Below are 24,560 nucleotides of genomic sequence, written 5' to 3'. Positions count from 1 at the left end.
TAACAAAATTATAGTTATGAAGTAGCAACGAAATAATTTTATGGTTGGGGGTCACCACAACATGAGGAACTGTATAAAGGGTCCCAGCATTAGGAAATTTGAGAACCACTGACCTAGAGAGTTCCAGGACAGCCGGGGCTACATAGGGAGGTAGGAAAAAAGGAGGGAGGAGGTGGTTGGTACTGGAAAGTACTACATGAATATAGGTATATCAAAATAATCCATTCAAGTTTTCAAAATAATGCACCAACATGTCTTTATTTAACTGCAAGAATATGACCTAATGGCCTGAGGGGAGTCCTACTGCAGAGTCACTGGGAGGGTGGGAGCCCCTGCTCTCTGTCATGGAGCCCTGATGCAAAACACACAATGCAGAAGAGACCCACACTGCTACGCTTTCACGAACATGTTTAGTTCAGTTTTGTTTTGTGAAATGTCCAGGCTGGCCTTGAACATGTGATCTTTCTGTATGACCCTCTAAAGCGCTGAGATCTCAGGCATAGACTACCTATACCCAGCAATCCTTTTATTATCATGTCATTATAACTATGGAGATACTTTATGAAGATAAAGCAAAATAGATAAGAAATACAAACGTGGAGTTTCAACTTGACCTTTGCCCATGGTTAGCAATTAGACTTTGATCCAATTTACTCAAATGACAAACAGAAGATTGATTTTGATTGATTTGAGAGGAAATGATAATAAATGATTAGAAAACATTCAGTGACCAAATAGCAATGTATATGCAATTGAAAGCAAATAAAACATTTCATTTCTTTAAAAAATTTTTTTTATTATTTTCATAAAATAGTGTACATTTTACCCAATTGATGTTGAAAAGAATAAACATTATTTTTCTTTTTTGTTGTTAGGAACTGAGTTCAATGCCAATTATATGCTAAGTAAATACTCTGCCACCAGCAAACTACCCTTGCCTGCCTCCCAAGCCCTAGAGACATTTAATTTCTTTCTTGTTTGGTTCTATTTTTGAAACACGGTCTGTCCTGGAACTTATATGTAGCCCAGGTTGGTTTCAGAGTCCAGGCCTCCAGTCTACTGAGGGCTGTTATTATGGGCAAGGACCACTAAACATAGTTTAACATTTTAATTTCTCAGTCTTGAAAATATAGCAGTGTTTTCTCAGCAGCATGACAGCTCAGGCTGCTGACCTAAGGCTGCTGGCCCACAGGAGTTTGTACAGGCAAACTAAAGAACGGAAAACTCTCAAAACACCAAGGGATAGGGCAAATCAAAAATTGTCACATTATTTCAATGTTCTTTTCTTAAAGCTAAATATAGGCAAAATGAACAGAATACCTTCTGATTGTTCATGACCCTACCCCATGAGTCAGTGTGGCTGCCATCCACTCAGTGGCAGAAACCTTGCTCCTAGCCTCTTTTTTCCTCCAACATTTACTTGTTTTATTTTAAGTGATGTTAATTACAGCATTTGAAGTGGAGGATCTAATTCTACACAAAATGGAAGACTTTAAAATGTTTCTATTAAGCTGCCAAAAAATAAGAGTGTGAGACTCTAACAGAGGTCAGTTTAGATCTCTAGTGTTGTTACTCTGGTGCAAAAAAAAAAAAAAAAAAAAAAAAAAAAAACACACACACACACACACACAAGGAAGAATTAAGTCCTCCATGATTGGCTAGATCATGCTCACCCCTAACCACACTCTCAGACTACTTCTGCTGTAAAATACATACTGATAGGCTAGGGTGGAAAGAGGGCATGAAGATTTGCCTTAAAAGGTCCCTTTCAGGCTGGAGAAATGGCTCAGAGGTTAAGAGCATTGTCTGCTCTTCCAAAGGACTTTAGTTCAATTCCCAGTAACCACATGGTAGTTCACAACCATCTGTAATGAGATCCTGTGCCCTCTTCTGGCATGCTAGCAGAACTCTGTATACATAATAAATAAATTAAAAATAAAATGGTCCATTTTAGCTGGGCAGTGGTGGCACATGCCTTTAATCCTAGCTCTTGGGAGGCAAAGACAGGTGAGTCTTTGTGAGTTGGAGACCAGCCTGTTCTACAGAGTGAATTCCATGACAGCCAGGGCAAGACAGAGAAACCCTGTCTCAAAACCAAAAACCAAAAGCCAAAGCCAAAAATAAAAAGTCCCTTTCAGATGGGTGTGCACATACTTTTAGCAATTAGGGTTAGGCCACCAGGGTTAGGTGCCCAGCAAGTCACAATTCTATTGATAGATTCAGTACATATTTACAAACAGCCTATGAACCATCAGCTGTCTCTCAAAGTCATTTCTGGATTAAAAAGGAAAAGCCAGCATCTCTAGAGCGTTTCTTTCCGAACCCATGGCAATTGCTGAAGGGCTTTTCTGAAACGAGGTTTCTTCACTACCTCTACCCTAAAGTTAAGTCATCCTTAGCCTGGATGTAATGCAGTAGTTAGCAAGGATTGCATAATACAATAAATACTTAAAGGCACACTAGATTCTGAAGGTAGCTATTCAGCAAAATAGTTTAAAATTAATGGTTTACAGTATTCATTTAGCTTGAAGTTCCAGACCTAGATCAACCCTGTGGGTGCCCCGTTGATGTTGTGGGCCAACTGAGCTTGACAGCATCACTTTGGTACCTGGCTTTAGGATCTGAGTGTACCCTAGGATCAGGCTGGAGTTGTCCACTTTGGTGGAAAACCAGTCCTCAGGATCCACCTAATACTACACTTCCTATTCTTAAGCAAGTGTTTCCTGCTGTCTGGACATTGATCTCAAACTGTGGTTCAGCTTTATACTTGTGGCCAACCTCGAAGCTGCTCTAGTCACTCTGGGTCTCATTTACCTGGTGGCCAGCCAGCCAGTAAGTGCTCAGGGTCCTGTCAGAGTGTCCCATTCTGAGGGCTCCACTGAAGGGCCCAAACCGTCACCCAGTCTCCTGCTTTGGCAGCCATGACTGCAGAAAAGACCCAGCAAGACATAGGCCTTGACTCAGCAACATGTGCTGAGCGCCCCTGACCTTGCCCTAATCATTAGAAGCAACGACAGATACCCTCCATAAGGTAAGGAACCAATCAGTTGTTAGCTGGCGGGCTCTGGATGTGCTTTACTGATAATAGTGGAATGCAGGACAGAGCAACTGCCTTGGGATGGCATCCAGGCATAGCAACCCTTTCTGCAGGTGCAGCTGACCAATCAACCCAGGACAGGTTCCCCCAGCCTGGAGGTGCACCCATCCTGAGACTGTTGCTATGCAACCAGTGGACACCCCCCCCCAGACACTCCCCTTGCTCTATCCCAATATATGCCCTGCCCCACTGCTGCTCAGGGTCCCTCCCACTCCACCCTCTGTGTAGGACAGATGAAAGGCCCAAGTTAACTCAAATTAACTAGTAAATTAAAAGACTTTACTTTTGCATCAGATCTGTCTCTTGGTTTGGGGAGTTCAGAGTCTGGGTGCATTTAGCATTTCCCCCAGTGTTGGGCGAGAAGAATGAATCAAAGGTCAGCTTCACGCCCATGCATGCACAAGCTGGTCTTCCACAGTCATCTCGGTGTCCAGGTACATCTGTGTTCCACTTCTCTGTAAGGTCAGGACATCCTGACCCACCTATACTTGGTCACCAGGCTGTCATTCACTTTGGTGGAATCTACTTGGGATGAGACTGAGCTGGCAAATTCTAATCTATTCTCAAACCAAGTTTTATTAAGACAAATGCACATCCCTTGGTGAAGATGTTCCTGGAGATTTCCCCAGAATCAGGAAAGGAACTTGCACCCTCTCCTCTTGAGGCAGTGATGGTAGGAGCTACAGGGCAGTTGGGAGGGGGGTTGTGGGTGCTGTGCTCCGGAGACCCCACCTCTCTTTATTCAATCGGGCTCTGTAAACTGCTTCTCTCTGAAAACCTCTACCAAACAAACAAACAATAAATAAATAAATTGAATAAATAGGCTTTTATTATACAGACTAAGCTGTCCTTGAACTCACAATCTTCCTGTGGCCTTGTGGGGTTGTGTGTGTGTGTGTGTATGTGTGTGTTTTAAAGGACTAGCATCCACACAGAGGCTCACAACTGTCTGTAACTCCAGCCACAGAGGATATAACATTCTCTTTTGGCCTTGAGGTATGCAAGTGGTGTATAGACACACATGCAAGAAAATCCCCTTTACATATATATATATATATATATATATATATATATATATATATATATTTTTTTTTTTTTTTTTTTTTTTTTAAGAAATGAAGGAGTACGTCCAGCCCTGGGAGACAAAGGAATGAGTGAAGCTGGGGTATAGGGAAGACCCTGTCTCAAGGGAGGGGCAGGGCTAAAGAGTAGTTAAGAGCAAGTATCACTCTTTCAGATGACCCAGGTTTTTTCAAACCCAGAACCAATGTCAGACAGCTCACAACTGCCTGCAGCTACAGCTCCCGGGGATCCCACACCTCTGACCTCCATGGGCCCTACACACACATTCACACAGATACACAAATGTATATATGATTAAAAATATATTTTTTGAGAGGGAGGGAAGGAGCGAGAAGGGGAGGGGAGGAGAGAGAGGAGGCAGAAAGGGGAGGGGGAGGAGAGAAGGGGAGGGAGAAGTGGCAATGGGGAAATGGGAGAAGTGGCAGAAATGAATGGGAAACAACTTCAGTTACATGGAGAGCCACAACTGGGCAGTGAGGTAATGAGGGAGGAAGAACGGTGAACAAAATACCACATTCCTTCTGAATCCTAGTTCTATTGGTCAGAGTTCACTCTGCGTAGTTAACACCCTAGCCCTTTGCATTGCATCATCCGAAGACTTGGGCAACCATCTGTGAAACTGGATACCTTGCTCTTTGATGTAGTGTTTCATCAAAAGCCAGGCATTCCAAACTCATGACTGTTACAGAAGCTGCCAAGAAAAGCTAACATCCTGGACACACAACTGGTCAGCCCCAGGCAGAACCACAGCCTCAGAGCAGTCAATTGTGATGATGTCCAAGTCAGAGCAGCCAGCCCTGGGGCCTGGGAAGTCTGAGGGAGAGTTCGTGGTAAAATGTCTCTGATGGATATATGCCCACCCTAAGGTGTAGGGGACAAGAAATTCTGCTTTCTCTGAATTCTTTCCTGGTACTCTCAGAAGCAGTGAGATTGCTTCGGGCTCTGGATGTGCTTTACTGATAACAGTGGAATGCAGGTGAATCAGGATTGCTGCCAGCAGCCTTTAGTTGAAAAAAAAAAAAAAAAAAAAAAAAAAAGACGACACCTTTTCTACTCTATGTTTACACATAGGAGTATGTGGGAGACAGGAGGTATTTGAGCTGAGCTGTGGCTTGAGATCAGGGATTGAGGAATCTAGTATTGACCTTGACAACAGGCACCATCCCTATGTTAATGGAAGGGCCTCGGTTCCTCTTGCTAGAGATAGACTGCCTCCCTTTTTAGCAAGCAGGAACTTTCCTCAAGCCCCCAGGGAATAGAGACCCTTATCTACATGCCTGGCCTTAGGGAAAGGACTTTTGGAGAGCAGACACTATACTAAAGTGTCTTAGTCTTACTATTGAAGGGACCAGACCCTCACCCAGCCCCCTGCTTTAGCAGCCATGACAAGCTGCAGAAAAGACCCAGTAACTTCCCCGGGGCACTAGGAAGTCAAATACCCTCCACAAGGCAAGGAAACAATCAGAACTTAGCTGGCAGGCTCTGGATGTGTTTTATGGTTACAGTGACACACAATGCATAACAACCACCCGGGGAGGGCCTATAAGCCATAGCAATCAGTTGGTCACCCAAGCTCAGAAGTGCACCAATACTGAGACTTTTGAAGACCCCAGACACTACCCTTTCTCCACCCCCAATAAATTCCCTGCTCCACAGTCCCTCCGGGTCCTTCTTGCTCTACTCACTGTGTCAGACAGACAGAGGAACCAAGTTAATACAGTTTACTCATTAATTAATTCAAGACTCTTTGCTTTTGCATCAGATCGGGTCTCTTGGTGATTTTGAGGTTCAGAATTTGGGCACAACAACTATATGGACCTGTTCCCTTCATAATGATACCAAAAGAAAATACCTGTTGTCTTATTCTTTTTTATAACATTACACCATTCTGATTTCACCACATTTATTAACTGAACTCTTGCATTGAATGGCCTCAGGCTCTGGATCTGAATTGTAGACAGTTCATCCTTGGAGTCAGGTGTGTCTAGTAAATCTTTAATGAGATTCCTGGTTCTGTGCTAGTGAGGATTTTTTTTTTTCCAAAAAAACTATTTGGTTTAGAGAGGCTACAATTGTACAAATTTTACTTTTTTTTTAAACTTATTTGTTTATTGGTACACTTTTTTTTTAGATTTATTTATTTATTGTACATATAGTATTCTGTCTGCATGTATGCTTTCAGGCCAGAAGAGGACACAGATGTTGTGAGCCACCATGTGGTTGCTGGGAATTGAACTCAGGACTTCTGGAAGAGTAGCCAATGCTCTTAACTGCTGAGCCATCTCTCCAGCCCCCATTGTACACATTTTTATCACTTACCAAAGTTCACACAAAATTTTCCAAAGGGAAAGGCATTAATACTGAGAGTCATTAAAAATGAAAGTAAAAGCTGGGCGGTGGTGGCACATGCCTTTGATCCCAACACTCAGGGGGCAGAGGCAGGCAGATCTCTGTGAGTTCCAGACCAGCCTAGTCTATAAGAGCTAGTTCCAGAACAGCCTCCAAAGCTACAGAGAAACCCTGTCTCGAAAATCCAAAAAAAAAAAAGAAAGAAAGAAAGTAAAAAGGTGCTGGATGCTGGTGGCTCACACCTTTAATCCCAGCACTCAGAAGGCAGAGGCAAGCGGATCTCTGTGAATTTGAGGCCAGTCTGAGTTCCAGGACAGGCTCCAAAGCAATACAGAGAAATCCTATCTCAAAAAACCAAAACAGCAACAAAAAAGGTGCTGGAGAAGAGTGGTCTGCAATGTTGAAATGCTGGAACTTTGTCAAGCAGCAATGGTCACCATGTGGTCCACACCACAAAATAATAATAATAATAATAATAATAATAATAATAATAATAATAAAAACTTTAGTCAATTGTATAAACTTCAAAGTGTTCAGATACGAAGTAGGCTATTGGCTAATTACTCTTTGGAGAAACAAAGCTGACAATTTCCTGTATGAAACTGAAAGTAAAGCTGGGCTTATCACCGAATCATCTCGCACACATTACAGTGGTGATGGGTGTGGTGTTCCATGCTTATTATCTCAGTTCTTGAGAAGTCTAGAGAAAAGGATCAGGAGTCAAGGTTATCCTCTACTATAGGTTCAAGACAAGGGTACTTTGAGAGACCATGTCAAAACCAAAACAAAAGAAACAACCACTAGAAGAAAGAACTTACCTCAATACCTCTGCTACCTGACAACTTCCCACTGTAGGCCCATTCCTTTTGGAGTGGGATGAACTTACTCTGGTGTCAGGTGACAAGTCCCCCCCTCCCCCGCCAAACTGCCAGAGAGGTAATTTAGGGTCAGCAAGATGGTTGAGATAAAAGAGACAGCCTAAAGGCCTGAATTCCATCCCTAGAACTCATATGAAGCTGAGAGAACTGGCTCTACCGAGTTGTCCTCTTACCACACACATACTGTGACAAGCACACAGCCATCCCTATATGAATATATCACACACACACATACACACACACACCACCACCACCAACAACAACAACAACAATACAATAATAATAATAATAATGTTTTAAAAAATAGAAAGGGTTTAGAGAGATGGCTCCATGGTCAAAAGCACCGGCTGCTCTTCCAAAGGACCCAGGTTTGATTTACAGCACTCACATTGTGGCTCACAATTGTAACTTCCATTCCCAGGGATCCAACACCCTCTTATGGCCTCTGCAGGCACCAGGCATGCACAATACATACAATGTAGGCAAAACAACCATACACATCAAATAAAAATTGTTTTAAAATCTTCAAAAAATTAAAATCAATAAAAGGTAAAAAGTAAAGGAGGGACTCAACATTATGCCTTATTTTTTCTTCCAGATATAAGATCTCACCGTGCAGCCTAAGCTGCATGCCTTAGATTCATGTCCTTGCACCTTAGCCTCCTGACCACTAGAATTACAGGTGTATGTCACCATGCCTAGCAACTTACATTTATTTATAATACTTTCCTCCAGTCTGTTGGATCAGCTGTGGCTGTCATTTGGGAAAAGTGAAGCTTCTGCTTAGTAGCCATTATCTTCCTCCTGCAGGAAGGCCCAGGGATGCCTCTATAGCTGTTCAGGGTGGCAGGGTCAAGAGTGGGGGAGTCACTAACAGAATGAACCCTGCTCTCTCCATTTCTAATTTGAACTCAAATTCACTTCCAGTTTTTTTATCAGCTATATAACAATTACTTAGCTTTTCTGACCCACAATAACTTTATATCTTCCCTGGAAACAATAAACCCACTTATGGTCAACAAATGAATTAATTTAGACAATGTACATAAACACTTTGGACAAGGGGTGGGCTCTTTATCAAAGTTTCTACCTCCATCTTTTAAATAGAAGTGGAAATCGGAAACTACACTGTTCCTTCTTTGTTATCTTTGTTGCGTATAAATTCAAACTCACAACACAGGAAACACTACAGAACCTAATGCTGGAATTGACAGAGAGTCAGGAAGTCAAGATGGGTGCCTTAGCTGCTTTAGGAATTGCTAGACTCCAGACAAACACGATCTCAAAGGAACGAGAAAAAGAGTTCAATTTTAGTCATGTTTTTCAAACATATTTCACTATGTAGGAATTTGACCTTTTGAAAGTTTTTAGAAACAGTCTTTGTTCCACAAAGTAAAGAATACTTTAATGGCATCATCTTAGCTTCTACTATCATATAAAAATGTTTCCCTCGGAAGAACGTGATGTTCTTGGCACCTAAAAATAGCCTGGTTGCTGTCCTTTCCATCACTGTGCTAAAAACCTCCTTTCACTTGCGAAAGGTATGTGGCTATGAAAGTGTGAACAAGATTGAAGTGTTTGTCACAGAATTTAGCTTGAGGATTTCAACACATATTTCTTATTCTGTTTGTTTTTGTTTAGTTTGATTTGGTGTGATTTAATTTTTTTGATATTATTGTTAAAAAAAAAAAAAAAAAAAAAACAGGTCAAGCTTGATGGTGGTGGTGGTGGCGGTGGCATCAGCATCGGATGCAGTGCACACCTTTAATCCCAGCACTCAGGAGACTGAGTTCAAGGCCACCCTGGTCTACAAAGTGAGTTCCAGGATAGCAAAGGATGTTACACAGAGAAAACCTTCCTCAAAACAAAACATACAAACAAAAAAGCCCAAGCAACCACAACAAAATAGGGTCACTCTATGCAGCCATGGTCGTCCCTGAACTCACTGTGTAGACTAGGCTGCCTTTGATCTCACAGAGATTCTCCTGTCTATGCCTCTTAAGTGCTGGTCTAAAGACATGTACCACCACACCCAATTTATACTACATATTCCTACTTGTTGAGATGCCTTACTCAAGAGAGTACTTCAATATTTAATGATTATATTATAGAAACAAATAACTTGTTATGCAATAATGTGAAGCATGAAACATAAAAAGGCTTTTCTACAAATAAAAATTTCAGCTGGACAGTAGTACACACCTCTTGGGAGGCATAAACAGGCGGATCTCTGAGTGCAAGGCCAACCTGTTCTACAAAGTGATTTCCAGGACAGTCAGGGCTTCACAGAGAAACTCTATCTCAAAAAACAAAAGCAACAAAAATTTCAACACCAGTGCTATATTTAATATCTATTAAATTTAGTATTTAATGCTTTGCTGATAATGAAAGACAGAGAATCAGCTCAAAGTTTGCTGTAATAGATATCACAGACATGGCCACCCATTCTATATATGAATATTTTAATTATGGATAGCACAAATTAAAACAAAAATATAAGCATTGAAAGTTATTGGTTACCATTGCTATGATAAAATATGTTGACATGAAGCAACTTGTGTGAGAAAGGATTTATTTAGCTTACATTCCATGTTGCCATCCATCATTACTGGGAAATCAAAGCCGAGAGACAGTTAATAAATAAATGCTTTCAGTGTATTGGAAGACTAAAAGGATGTGTTAATTTATAAAGGATTTGGTCTACTTAAATTTTTTTCCATTTATTATATATGCAGTGTTCTGCCTGCATGTATGCCTGCAGGCCAAAAGAGGAGGCATGAAATCTCATTATAGATGGTTGTGAGCCACCACGTGGTTGCTGAGAATTGAACTCAGGACCTCTGGAAGCAGCCAGTACTCTTAACCTCTGAGCCATCTCTCCATCCCCTGAACTACAATAATTTCTAAAGTTTCTCCCATATTTAATTTCTATCATAAAATTCCATAGGCAATAAAGAAGAAAAACATAATCAGAGCATCAGTGAACTAACTGAAACTCTCTAGGTGAAGAAGTCTTTACAGTTATCCAACTAGGCAATTATTTGTTAAGCTTAAATTTACATGGAACACCATCATTTTAAAGGGAAGTATAGTCACTCAAACGAACGGACGTCCCTAGGGAATGACATGCTCAATGTTAAACAAACATCAGTTCTATAGACACTTATTAAAATATTCAAACAGGAAGGAAGGGAAAATTTAAATAATCACATTAGATTTGGTTTCTGGTTTAGTTTTATAAGACAGACTCCAGACTCCAGACTCCAGAACTAGCCATGTAGCAAGGATGACTTTGAACTTCTGATCTCTTAGTCTGAGGTCATAAGCATGCCTGCCCTTATGAAGTCCTGGAGATAAAATCAGGGCTTCATGCCTGGAGGCCAGATTCTACCATCTGAAGGCCCCAGCCCTGTGTCTTCCAATCATATGCACTATCTGCTAAGCAAAGCCCAGGTTCATGCCCACTGGAGGACTCAGAGTACTAATTTCCCTTGTCAGCTTCAATATACATCTAACTTTTCATGGGGGAGGGAGGTTGGTCCTCATGTAGCCCAGGCTGGCCTTGAATTTACTATGGAGCCAGGAATGACTTTGAACTTCTGATCTTATCTTTGTCTCACAAGTACAGGGATCATAGGTTTGCTGCTACTGTATCTGGTTCAGGGTAGAAATATTAATATAAAATTGTTCTATTAGTTTGAAATCCATGAAATGACATTGTCAATAAAAAGAAAAGTTGTTTGATTCTTCAGATAAAATTATAATTGTAAATTTTGAATGGCTCTATAAAATAGTTTTAAATATTTTATCACCCACTTATATGATCAGAGTCCCTCAATGATAATGAGTATTCAGAATATGAGAAACTCATCATTAAAAAGTCTGGTTCAAAAACTGCATAAAGCGATTTTAACCATAAAATTCAATACTAAGATATAGTCACAGGACCAAGTTCAAAGAGATCATTAAGAAAATGGAATTTTTTATTTGAAAGTTTTATGCAAATTCCATGTGCAATATCTTCCCTAATAATTTGCATCTTTTTAAAAATCACAATTATATAAAGAAAATGTTATGAAAATTTTAAGTCAGCCATTACTTAGATGACTCCAAATCACTTGCTGCTTACCCTGGCATGCTTTAAAAAATAGTTTTCTAAGTTCAGGGCCACCCTCAGTTACACATTGAGTTGAAGGCCAGCCTGGGCTGCATAAAATCCTATCTCAAAAATTTTTCTTAATTATTTTCTAGGCTTGGTAGCAAATGCCTTTAATCCCAGCACTTGGGAGGCAGACGCAGGCATATCTCCTGAGCTCTAGGCCAACTTGGTCTACAGAATAAATTTTAAGTCAGGGCCAAGGAGACCATCTCAAAAAAGAAAAATCTGTATATCATAAAATGAAAGTGGAAAGACTGTATTCCCCTGCTCCCCATGCCACCCTACACTCCCTCATTTCAAGCAGAAGTTTTTTGTTTGCTTGTTTGTGTTTAATTTATTTAATTTTTTGGCAAAGGATTTCTCTGTGTGGCTTTGTACACCAGGCTGGCCTCGAACTCAGAGACCTGCCTACCTCTGATTCCCAAGTGCTGGGATCAAAGGCCTGAGCCACTACTACTTGCCCCACTCCTTCATTTCAAAGAAAGTTAGGGCTCCAAGGATTGACAGAAGACAAGGTTCAACAAAGTTTGAGTATGTGTTTTATTGGATCAAGAGCTAGATATTGTGCTGGGCGGTGGTGGCACACACCTTTAATCTCAGCACTTGGGAATGAGAAGCAGGTGGATCTCTGTGAGTTCGAGACCAGCCTGGTCTACAAGAGCTGGTTCCAGGACAGGCTCCAAAGCTACAGAAAAACAATAAAAAAAAAAAAAGCGCTAGGAATTACAGACAAAGACTACATAGCAAGACAGTCTCTCTCTCTTTTTAGACAGGGTTTCTCTGTGTAGCCTTGGCTGTCCTGGAACTCACTCTGTAGACCAGGCTGGCCTCAATCTCTAAGTACCAAGTGCTTAAGATTCAGTCTTAAAACACAAAACCTCACTGGGTAGTGGTGGCCCATGTCTTTGATCCCAGCACTCCTGAAGGTAGAGGCAGGTGAATCTCTGTGAGTTTGAAGCCAGCCTGGTCTAGAGTGAGTTCCAGGACAGTTAGAGCTGTTACACAGAGAAACCCAGTCTCAAAAAACCAAAAGCAAAAAAAGGTAATACAGTTCAAAAAATGAGATTTAAAAAAAAAAAAAAATTGATTAGGCCAGGCATTGGTGGACCACACCTTTAATCCCAGCATTCAGGAGGCAGAGGCAGGCAGATCTTTGAGTTCAAGGCCAGCCTGGTCTACAGACTAAGTTCCAGGACAGGCTTCAGAGCTACACAAAGAAACCCTGTCTCAAACAAACAAACAAACAAAATTATTGATTAGAAATAATTTGGTGAAGGGATGGCTCAGTGGTTAAGAGCACTGGGCTGCTCTTCTGAGTTCAAACCTCAGAAATAATTTGTTTAGACACCATGCAGAGGCAGATGATTGCAGATCCTTACCAAGCCTGTCCCTTTTCCTGAGTTCTAACTTAAAGAGTGTAACTTTTTCTTTTCTCTTTCTTTTGTATACTGGCCAGAGCTTATAACTATGCTTTCCTAGACCCACTGGACCTCCTGTTTCTCTGAAGAACATACCACCCCCCCTTCCCGCCAGTTTTCTACAGCTGCTTACGTCCATGCCCTATTCAAAAGGAGTGTTCCTCTTCTCTAGATCCCTCTTTCCAACAGGTGTGGGACTTACAGCTTGCCTACTCTGTTCATTTTCTCTCAAACTATTAAAATGGTCAAAACTTCAAAAAGAAAAAAAGAAAATAATCCTAGACAAATATGAAATGCCCTATCTGGAGCCAGGTAGGTCTTACCAATCACCCTGGCAGTATTTCTTAGGGAAGGACAATCTGAATATCATATTTTGAAGGTCTTTAAGATTGTCTTCCCTAAGCCGGGTGTTGGTGGCTCATGCCTTTAGTCCCAGCACTGGGGAGGCAGAGGCAGGCAGATCTCTGTGAGTTCAAGGCCAGCCTGGTGTACAGAACTAGTTCCAGGGGAGGCTCCAAAGCAATACAGAGAAACCCTGTCTGGAAGAAAAAAAAAAAAAAAAAAAATCTGAATTTGAGCCTGGTCTACAGAGCAAGTGCCAGGGTAGGTTCCAAAGCTGTACAAAGAAACCCTGTCTGGAAAAAACAAAAAAGAAAATAACAACAAAAACTGAAAAGCTGTCTCCTCCCCTCTTCCCCCCCAAAAGCTAGCAGAGCATGAGCGAGAGAACAGGCCAGTAAGCAAGCAAAGATCATTAATGGATTCTGCTTCAGTTCCTGCCCTGTCTTTTCAATGGTGGCCCATGACCTGGAAGTAAAAAATGAATTTGCACTCCTAAATTGCTTTTGTTCATGGTATTTATTACAGCAACAAAAAGCAAACTAGAAACAAGGTATCTTGTAGCTCAGAGTGGAATCACATCGCCCTTTGTATCTGTGAATGTCCTTGAATTTTTTCTTTTTTGAGACTGGGTCTCATTGTGTAGCTGTCTCAGAACTAGCTGTGTAGAATCTACCTCCTGAGTGCTGGGATTAAAGGTCTCAGGCACAGCAGGGCTGTGGTGAATCTTCCACCCCACAAATGCTAGGGTTAGGGGCTGTCACCTAGTTTGAGTAGGAACCAGGCAAAGGACTCATGCACTGTAGGCAATCAAGTTACTACATACCTGAATCCATTCCTACTCTCTCACAGGGAAAGACAGATAATTACAAAGGAGTTTGTTTTGTTATGCTGAATTTAAATTAAAATAGGCGATTTGTTGCAAGAAAGTACTTGTCAATTGTGCTTTTCTTCCTCCACCCCCAGGAATTTTATTTAAAAAGGGATCTGCAGATTTTTTTTTTCTTCTCTTTTGAGACAGGGTGTCACTATATATACCTGGCTGCCTGGAACTCCATGTAGGGCAGAGCGGGCTAGAGGTATACCATACCACGCCTGGTAACTTACTTACATTGTCATGGGTGTTAGATCATCTAATCCTATGTTCCCTTTTATTTATTTGAAAAACTAAAGTTCAAATGATTTCAAATCCCTTTGCCAGGAGAGAAAAGACTCGATTTCTATGTCACGCATGTGCTTCATAAAACTTCGAACAGACGTCCCTTTAAAAAGATACAAATCACTAGACAACAGGTAGCCTATCAGGCCATCAAGCCTTTTCAGAAACTTTGGAAATGGATGGCTCCATTCTCAATTCTGTTACCTAAACAAACGATTCTGTTCCTTCCCCTCAGACTGATAAACGTCTTAATTCTTTAACTCTGAGAGTCGCCTATAAGGGAAAGTCTCATTAAGTCAGCCGCACTTTCCCGCCCTGCGACGTGCGGGATTTAGGAAGGTCAGTGCCGCAGGGCTCGCAGCGTGGGCCTCCCAAGGGCCCCCAGCATTTGGACTCCCGCGAGGGAGGCGAAGGGGTCTGCGGGCTTCCCTGCAACCTTAAGTCGCGGGAAAGAAAAGCGTGGTTTCCCTTCATGCACTGGAGTAGGGGCCAGCTGGGAAATGGAGACGCAAAAGCGCGCGGGGAGGGGCGAGAGGCGCCAAAAGAAAAGCAAAGGCCTTTCTCTAGGCTGACGCGCGGTCACGCGGCTTTCTCCCGACGTGGGCGCTTGCCATTGGTCGGGCTGCCACTGACGTTGCCTGGCGCGAACCGCGGCGAGGGCGGCGCTGCGTTGGAAGTTGGTGAGGCGCGCGCGCTCCCGCGGCTCGACCAATCCCCACCCTTCGCTCTCGGCCCGCCAACCCGCTCGTCCAGTCGCGCTCCGCTTAGGCGTGACTCCGCCCCCGGTGGGCGGGCGGCGCGCGGAAAGCGCGTCACGTGATGACTAGCCCCGCCTCTTCCTCTCGGTCCCATATTGAACTCGAGTTGGAAGAGGCGAGTCCGGTCTCAAAATGGAGGTAAAACCGCCGCCCGGTCGCCCCCAGCCTGACTCCGGCCGTCGCCGCCGCCGCCGGGGGGAGGAGGTATTAGGGGGAGAGCGGGGGGTTGCTGGGTAGTTGCCGGCGTGGGGGGGGCTTTGGCTCGATGGGAGCGGGGAGGCCGGGGGGAAACCGGGACGATCGTCCCGCGCTCTGCGCTGAGAGGGCGGTGGGAGGGGGAGGGGAGCGGGCCTAGCGGCCCCATCCAGGCCCTCCATCGGCCTGGCCCTCTCGGTCGGCCGCACCAGCAGCCCTCGGAGACGCGGCGCGGCCGGGGAGGAGGTCCGCGGCCGGGCGAGGAGCCCGAGGCCTGCGCGGCCTGACTGGCGAGGCCGCGGGCGGCATGGCGGGCCTCGGCGGGAGCGGTTGGGAGGAGGCGGTGGGGGAGGGGAGGAGCACATCCGGGCGAGCGAGCAGGCGGGCGGCGGCCACATTGACATTGATCCGCTGCCGCGTTACGAAATGGCGCATTGGCCCGCAATGGCCGCCGCCTGGTTACGCCGCCAAGGAGGAGTGCGTGGGATCGGAGGGAGCGGCGAGAGGCGGCCGGGCAGAAGATGCCGCAGATGGCCTCGAGCCTCGGGGCGCGGTGCTTTCCGCTGGGGTGCTGCCGGCGCGTGTGTGGGCCTTCGGGCCTCCTCGGGGACGGCAATCCGCGCAGTTCTCTGCGTTCATTTGGGGATACATTACTGAAATGCTTGCTGCTTTGAGGTGCTTCCTAACCCGCTACTGATTTCGCTTAAGTGTTTGGAATGAAAGCGCTTATAGCGTCTTGTGGTTGAAGTATTAAACTATTTCAAGGGTTTGCGTGTAGGTGCTTATTTGGAGCTTAATGTTTTATTGGTGTAATTTCTCATTGGATTGGCACCGGTTGTGGATTCCTGGATTTCGGTTTTGGAGAATTGCGGCCACAGTCAAAAATTTCACGATTACGAGGATTTTGGGTGTACAGAGATGTTTTTGTGTATTGTCAAATGCGTTTATCCAAGGCTTGGCTAAATGGGAGTAAGTGGATTAAAGCTTTGGGCAGTTGGTCATTTAACGTTTCCAGTATGTGGCAGTATTGAATGCTTTAATTCCTACTTTTAGAAGGTTGAAGACTTTTTAAATGTGTGTGTCTCCTTTAAGGATTTGTGTTGAATTGTCTTAATGTGTGCTTTAAAACCAGTTCACTTGAATGTAAAACCTTCAAAATGAAAAATTGATACTATTTATTTTCTAAGTCAATTACGGTTTTGTGCTTAATTCCTTGGGCAGACGGTATATGCTATACGTGATGTAAATTCAAATAATATGCTTTTGAATGTAGGTGTACTGTTTGAAATCACTTAAATGGTAAATGGCTATTCACCAACTTAAAATTGATTACAGAAAGCTAAGTATTGCAACCAGGTGTGATAATTTCAGTACACCTGTTATACTGGCACGTGGAAGGCTGAGGTAGGATGGCCTCAAGGCCCGGTCTACAGCCTAGCCTGTCCTTGAGAACCTCCCTCAGCAGCCCCTCCCTCCCCCAAAGCATTACGGGCCTAAGTCTTATCCCTGGTTTGTTTTGTTCCTTGTGGGATATGCCTGTTTTGCCTAGGAATGTCTTAAATAACTGATAAGCTGGAAGTTTGAATCTCTCCCAATTTGCCACTCCAAACTTTTAACTTGCATTTCATAGATTGTGTTTTAAAATTACGGGTTTGTTGCTGTTCCAAACTGAGGCTAGTGGTAATGGCACGGGTTGAATAATGCTGACTCTTGGGTTCTTTTTTTATAGTGAATGAGGTTACATTTCACATTTGAAATATATACATTCCTAACAGTTGAACCTCAGAATTTTTTTTTTTAATTCTGGGATAGTTTTGGGGTTCAGTTTAGTTACAGAATGCTTAAAATGACCTCAGATACCATTGTAGTGAGTTTTTTGTTTTTAACTTATATACTTAATACTACTTTGAACTGTATACATAGTTCAGTCTAGCCTCTGCTTCAAACGCTGAAATTAACTGGTGTGTGTATATCATGCCCAGCGTAGAGCAGATTTTTAATTGGAATATTAATGTTAGAAAATTTGAGAGTCATGTAACTTTCATTTGCTTCAAGGAAAAATAAAAACTATATTGATCTTTTTTTCTCAGGGCCATGATCCAAAGGAACCAGAACAGTTGAGGAAGCTGTTTATTGGTGGTCTGAGTTTTGAAACCACAGATGATAGCTTAAGAGAACATTTTGAGAAATGGGGCACACTTACAGACTGTGTGGTGAGTTCTGGGAGAGTGACGATGGTCTTAGGAACGGATGGGAATCTACAGGACTATTTAAGCACTTTTGTCTGTTTATTTTATAGGTAATGAGAGACCCCCAAACAAAACGTTCCAGGGGCTTTGGTTTTGTGACCTACTCTTGTGTTGAAGAGGTGGATGCTGCAATGTGTGCTAGACCACACAAGGTTGATGGGCGTGTGGTGGAACCAAAGAGAGCTGTTTCTAGAGAGGTATTTTAATAATAACATGTTGTATAATGCATGGAACTGTGAGAGTTTGGTTTTTTTGACTTAAAATTATTTTATTTGCAGGATTCTGTAAAGCCTGGTGCCCATTTAACAGTAAAGAAGATTTTTGTTGGTGGTATTAAAGAAGATACAGAAGAATATAATCTGAGAGACTACTTTGAAAAGTATGGCAAGATTGAAACCATAGAAGTGATGGAAGACAGGCAGAGTGGAAAAAAGAGAGGATTTGCTTTTGTAACTTTTGATGATCATGACACCGTTGATAAAATTGTTGGTAAGTAATAGCTGCAATACAAATGATTTCTGTTTTCAACTGAATTTAACTAACATACTTGGTGAAAGGAGTGAAAGGATATAATTCTAGTTTTCATAAATAATCACACTGTGACCCTTTAATACAGTTCCTTATGTCGGTGTGGACCCCCCCAGCCATAACATTATTTTCTTTGGAACTTCACTAATTTTGCTGTTACACACTTACCTGATGATCCCTGTGAAGGTTGAAACCCATCCAGATTAAGAAACATTTCCTCAAATTTCTTCTTATTCTCAGTCCACCAATTTAACAAGTATTTAAAGTAATTGCATGGCAACAAAGGGTTTCACTTATTTGGCTTTTCCAAACCAAAAAAAAAATAACTTTTTTTTTTACTTAAAAACTTACAGTTCAGAAATACCACACTATTAATGGGCATAATTGTGAAGTGAAAAAGGCCCTTTCTAAACAAGAGATGCAGTCTGCTGGATCACAGAGAGGTAAGTAGGATCAAAGTAGGATCATATAACTCAATAGCCATGAATAGTAGTTGAAAGATTTTGACAGTTTTACTTCAACATGTGTTACAGGTCGTGGAGGTGGATCTGGCAACTTTATGGGTCGTGGAGGAAACTTTGGAGGTGGTGGAGGTAATTTTGGTCGTGGTGGAAACTTTGGTGGAAGAGGTAAGGTGCTTTTAAGTGCTAATGCATCATAAATTTACTAGTCAGTTGAAGGTCAGTTTTAATTCGTTGATTTTCCTCAGGAGGCTATGGTGGTGGAGGTGGTGGCAGCAGAGGTAGTTATGGAGGTGGTGATGGTGGATATAATGGATTTGGAGGTGATGGTGAGTATTTAAAGACTGAATTTTGTCATTAATTTCTGCATTGCCAGGAATCTAAGACTGCCTCTTGCTAGGTAGGTAGGAAAACTCAAACATAGATATGGTAGATGGTTTTGAGTGTTTAAATGGCCATATTAAAAGTATCATACCTTACAGTCATACCTTACAGTCCTAAAATTTTGAATGGATTGAAATGTAGTTTGTAACTAGTCCTCTTCAGACAATAAGTTTTATTTAGCAGTTGAGCTAAAATTGCTTTATGTGAGGCTATATTGTCCTGAGTGAAAATGGAAACATACTAGATTTAGAGTGTTAAATCCTGTTCAGTGGTTGTTGTCCGTAATGGTGTAGTTTAAGCCAGAAGTATTTGGCCTTCCCTGTACACTTGTTTCTGTGTGGCTTTCTTTTCAGGTGGCAACTATGGTGGTGGTCCTGGTTACAGTAGTAGAGGAGGCTATGGTGGTGGTGGACCAGGATATGGAAACCAAGGTGGTGGATATGGTGGTGGAGGAGGATATGATGGTTACAATGAAGGAGGAAATTTTGGTGGAGGTAAGTTCAGATGTTTGAAGTAAATGCAAACTAGCATTTAAGTTAATTCTCTGTAATACTTGGAAATGCTTAAGGGTACACTAGCAAAGTTTTAAGTGCTAATAGCTATATTAAAACACAGCTCGTCCATGTAAAGTTACCATGTGCATTATTTTTAATTTGTTGGACAGTGGGCACTGCATACATCCCACAACTAGAAAACAATTTTTAAGAAATGTATACAGGGGGACCTTGAGTTCCAGATCAGTCTGGATAGTATAGAAGAAAAATTGAATAATTACAATACTTGCCTTCATGACTGTCCAAATAAAGGAATAATTACTTTGGTAAACTAAATAAAATCTTTTATTTCAGGTAACTATGGTGGTGGAAACTATAATGACTTTGGAAATTATAGTGGACAACAGCAGTCAAATTATGGACCCATGAAAGGGGGCAGTTTTGGTGGAAGAAGCTCAGGCAGTCCCTATGGTGGTAAGTGGTTTTTAATCAGATTTCTTAAGAGCCATCCTGGTTAACATTTTATGTGTATTTAGAGCTATGTTATTTTTCAGGTGGCTATGGCTCTGGTGGTGGAAGTGGTGGATATGGTAGCAGAAGGTTTTAAAAAAATACAGCAGAAAAGGGTAGGTATCTTTAAATTTTTATTAAATTATGATGATAAAAGAATATGTGGAACTTCATTGAGTGTAATAATTTTTTTATCCTGTATTATTCAACAGGCTACAGTTCTTAGCAGGAGAGAGAGCGAGGAGTTGTCAGGAAAGCTGCAGGTTACTTTGAGACAGTCGTCCTAAATGCATTAGAGGAACTGTAAAAATCTGCCACAGGAGGAACGATGATCCATAGTCAGAAAAGTTACTGCAGCTTAAACAGGAAACCCTTCTTGTTCAGGACTGTCATAGCCACAGTTTGCAAAAAGTGCAGCTATTGATTAATGCAATGTAGTGTCAATTAGATGTACATTCCTGAGGTCTTTTATCTGTTGTAGCTTTGTCTTTTTCTTTTTCTTTTCATTACATCAGGTATATTGCCCTGTAAATTGTGGTAGTGGTACCAGGAATAAAAAATTAAGGAATTTTTAACTTTTCAATATTTGTGTAGTTCAGTTTTTCTACATTTTAGTACAGAAACTTTAACAAAAACGCAGTTTTGAAGGTGTTTCTTAGAGTTAACAAGTAAAGAAGATCATTGTTAATTACTATTTTGTATGAATTTTGCTAAAGTTAACTGTAAAGAAACACCTACTGACTTGCAATTTAAGGGGAATCTATTCTCCCTATTTCCAAAACCATGATGAATGGGGGCTGACATGTGGAGAGAATAGATATTTGTATGTTTGCAATGTGTGTTTTAGATAATTAGGATTGGGTAATAAAAATTAGCATATTTGTGAATTTAATAGCATTAAGATTACTTTCAAATGAAAAACATCTCAAAAGTTCCTATTTGGGTTTTGTGCATTTTATTTCAAAATGTAATCACAACTTTAGTATGTTAGTTTTATTGAGTCCTAGCCATGTTAAGAACATCTCCACTCCACATTTACCCTGATCACATTGAAACTGCTGCCAATAGTTTGGGGTATAAAGTGTTTATGCTGCCCTCTACTAATACAGGACCACTAAGTCTGCTGTGTCTGAGCAAACTGGTGGATACCTGGTTTTTCAAATTCAAAGTCCAAAAGCACATTACTCCTTGGTTTAGTTACCCCATACACACAGCTTATCAGCAGAGGAATAAAAGACACTCAATTGAACCCATAACTGGATGGCATGCTTTCCTCTTCATACCCTATACATTTTGCTGGATGATAGAACCAAGGATAGTTAAGGCATCCAAAACAAAGCAGCAGAAAATGTAGCACAGTTGCTTAGTGTGAGCTCCTCACGTCACAAAGACCTGAATGAATTCAAATTTGGATAGTCCCAAATGCTTAAATCCCCAAAGAACACACGGTTATTCTTTGTATATATTTCATCCTGAAACATGGTGTTTGTCCAGAGACCCTGGTTGAGAAGAGTTGTAGATACTAAGGTCATATATATGAAATATGTCTACTGTTGCGCCAGCTAGTGTTTAACAACATCATTCAAGCCCCTGAGTATGTGCTCTGCTGTTGCTTTCTTTGGCATTTGAACATTGAATTCAAATTTTTTTCTTGGTTTTTGAAGTATAAGCAAAACAAGCAATAAAAAGGGGAATGGGGCGTGCTAGTGTTTGAATATGCTCTCTTGTTGCTCTAATTCTGTGCCTCTGTGCATTATTAATATTTGGATGCATGCAGTGCTAGCATGGAACTTTGGTCTTCACAAAATACTGCAGTTTTTCCAGAAAACACTCACAAAACAATAAATGTAACAGACAACATTCCATTTGTTAATGGGCATATGTGAATAAGCAGTGCAGAAAGTAGGCTCATGTTAGAAAATGGTTACACCTTTCATAACTAAGTGTGATTATAAATGGACACTGTCAATGTTCTTAGTTTAAACCTGGGTACCTGGTCAAAATGCTTAGGAATATTAAAAGTAAGCTAACTTGTCTCAAGTCCTTTTATTCATATAATAAAGATTGAAAGAATTGGGGAGGTTAACATTTCCTGGTTTTGTTTGTGAAATTGTTGGACACAACCTTGACAGTATCCTTTAATGTCATGAGGTCAATTGTATTGTTAACCAATTTTTTATGTTCTGGAACTACTATAATAGTGAAACATTTTTTCAGTAAGTCGATGTTTACAACCTATAATCAGGTGAAATGTGTATGTGACCTGTTTATAAGTTGTACTAGGTTAGCTCTTGTGAACAGTGTGGAGAAGTAAGCCATGAGAGCGATTTAACCAGCTTAAAGGACCTAAGTTGTGCTTTTTAAGCACTGGATCAAAGGAAACCCACTAAGACAGGACTTCAGCAGCCTTTTGTGTATGGACAAGTCAGCATAAATAAAGAATGTGAAGGCAGCAGCAAGAGCTTCAACTACAGAGAAGTGGAGGCATAAGATACTATGGTGATAGTGAGCAGCTTTCCAAAAGCTAGTTAAATCTGCTTATTGCAACTGAAATGTCGAAGAAAGTAGCAGGAAGGAGCTCCGCCCTTTGGAACATCAATGAGATAGTGGCCACAGTCGCTAGGTCTAGCATTTAGACCTGCAAGGAAGGGCAATAAGCATAGGTAAGGCTTGAATTTGAATTTTTTCACTAATTAAAGAGTGCTTTTTTGTAAAGCAAGGTAAGAGTAATCTTTTTGATTTGCAGGTGAATGAGAACCCTACTTGCCTAAATGAGGAATGTCTTTCCTACCATCTTAAATACGAAGGTTTCTGGCTTGGGTAAGGTTTGTTTGTAGCTCACAGTAAAATTTGAAGACACTTGGTTTCCCTACAAATCAATGCCACGGGTTGAAACATTACCCCTATTAGTAGGTACACTGGCAGAATTGTCAGATTTTTTTTGTTGGGGGGGGGCAATTCCCTGCTGAACAAGTTATAAGACATAAGGTGGTTACATTCTGCAGTGGTTATACATACTTGTGGTGAACCAGATGTGGCCTCTTTATGTGAACAGCTCACAGTATCTTGGTAAAATCAGCTTTCCATAAAGGAAAGTCAAGTTGCCCTTCCAGAAAATGATTTTTGAACTATGTACAACTTCCAATAAGCTGCAAGTTCCCACCTTAGTGGAAACAGGGAACTTTCACAATTGCCAGAATACTGGTCTTCCTTAGACTTCTCTTGCATACCAGTCAGTTTTTAGGTGGTGTATGTCTGTCCGCTCCATCTTTTTAACACACAGGGTCTCACTGTTGGGAACTCCAACCACCTGCCTGTCTCCCAAATGCTGGGATGATGAAAGAAGGGTGGTGTTTAATTGTCGCTTATATTCCTTGAAAAACAATCCAAAGAACAGTTGAATTATTCAAATAATTTGCTGATTGTTCATAAGGGCTATTTTTTGCTGCCTTCATAGGGCTTTGAAAATTGCTTGCTTAATTCAGGTTACATTTTAATATTTTCATCGGACAAGTTTGCAAAATTGTTAGTAAGTTAAGAGATCTTTTCCACACAGGGATGTCCTACATCAAGTTAACTTGGCATTCAGTGAGGCATTTCAGTTACTAATAAAGCAAGGTAGCAGTCTTTCAATGGTTCCTTCAGACTTGGAGAAATACATTTTTTAACAGGCATTCTATTTCCTTTCTGAAATAAAATGATTCTACTTAATGTTGTTCCACTGTCATTTCTGCAAAAACATTTTACATATAAAAGTTGGACATACAAAACGGAATAATTGAGGTGGCTTTGACTTTTTGACCTGTAGGGTACTGCTCCCAGTTTACATGTCTAAAAGCTGCATTCACACTCATGTCTAAAGAAGAGACCATGTTGAAAATCTGCAAAGTACTAAAGAGAAATGGGCTTGGTTTTAAAGGGATTTGTGTTACAATTCAAAACATTTCTAATGATAGTAATTGGCATGTTAAAATAAGCATGGGGATATATACAGGGTGCTGTGAGGACTGTCTATCCAAGTATTAGTATTAAGTTTTAAATTTCATGACAGGTGGTCTGTACAAGATTCAATTGTTTCATTTGTAGTATGATGAAATGTTAAAGAGAGATGACTTTCATTAAAATATTTTTAGAAATGTGTCTGGTTTTATCACTGCAATACTCCTTTGACTCAGTTCTCTGTGTGAATATAGACAGTAGCAAAATAGTTTGGGATGAGCCTTGATATTTTAAAAGATGTAATCAAGACAACATGGAATAATTGGTGTTTGTGTGATTTATGCACTTTGGGATAAATTAGGCAAGTGAAATGGAAGGGGGAGTTTGGCATGTGACAACATTTAAAATTAAAATTTAAAAGGTGGTTCCTTATTTGGACATGAAGTTAATAGGGTCAAGAAGTTGCTGTGAAGTTTACTGCAGTTTCCCCCTAATATGTGGGTGGTCTGTTGGTAACATTTACAGCTATAAACCCAGCCTACTCTCAGGTTTTAGATTGC

At 41.3% G+C, this 24,560-nt stretch overlaps 1 protein-coding gene across 4 annotated transcripts; it reads left to right on the top strand.

The window, feature by feature from the left end:
* The first annotated feature begins 15,221 nt into the window (after positions 1–15,221).
* On the top strand, positions 15,222–24,201 carry Hnrnpa3 (heterogeneous nuclear ribonucleoprotein A3). Of its 4 annotated transcripts, XM_051184439.1 has the most exons (11): positions 15,281–15,444; positions 17,526–17,648; positions 17,735–17,881; positions 17,963–18,173; positions 18,566–18,655; positions 18,746–18,841; positions 18,922–19,002; positions 19,411–19,551; positions 19,906–20,025; positions 20,106–20,177; positions 22,808–24,201. In XM_051184439.1, exons 1-10 carry the CDS (start codon positions 15,373–15,375, stop codon positions 20,156–20,158), a joined length of 1,134 nt encoding a protein of 377 aa, XP_051040396.1. In that variant the 5' UTR covers positions 15,281–15,372; the 3' UTR covers positions 20,159–20,177; positions 22,808–24,201. The 4 variants fall into 4 exon arrangements, with proteins under 4 accessions (XP_051040397.1, XP_051040396.1, XP_051040395.1 ...); XM_051184440.1 differs by having other exon boundaries at positions 15,222–15,378; positions 20,106–24,201; XM_051184438.1 differs by having other exon boundaries at positions 20,106–24,201.
* Positions 24,202–24,560: the final 359 nt, after the last annotated feature.

Source organism: Phodopus roborovskii, unplaced genomic scaffold (assembly GCF_943737965.1).
Source record: "Phodopus roborovskii unplaced genomic scaffold, PHOROB, whole genome shotgun sequence".
NCBI classification, from domain to species: domain Eukaryota; kingdom Metazoa; phylum Chordata; class Mammalia; order Rodentia; family Cricetidae; genus Phodopus; species Phodopus roborovskii.
This window is presented reverse-complemented; position numbering and strand designations above follow the sequence as displayed.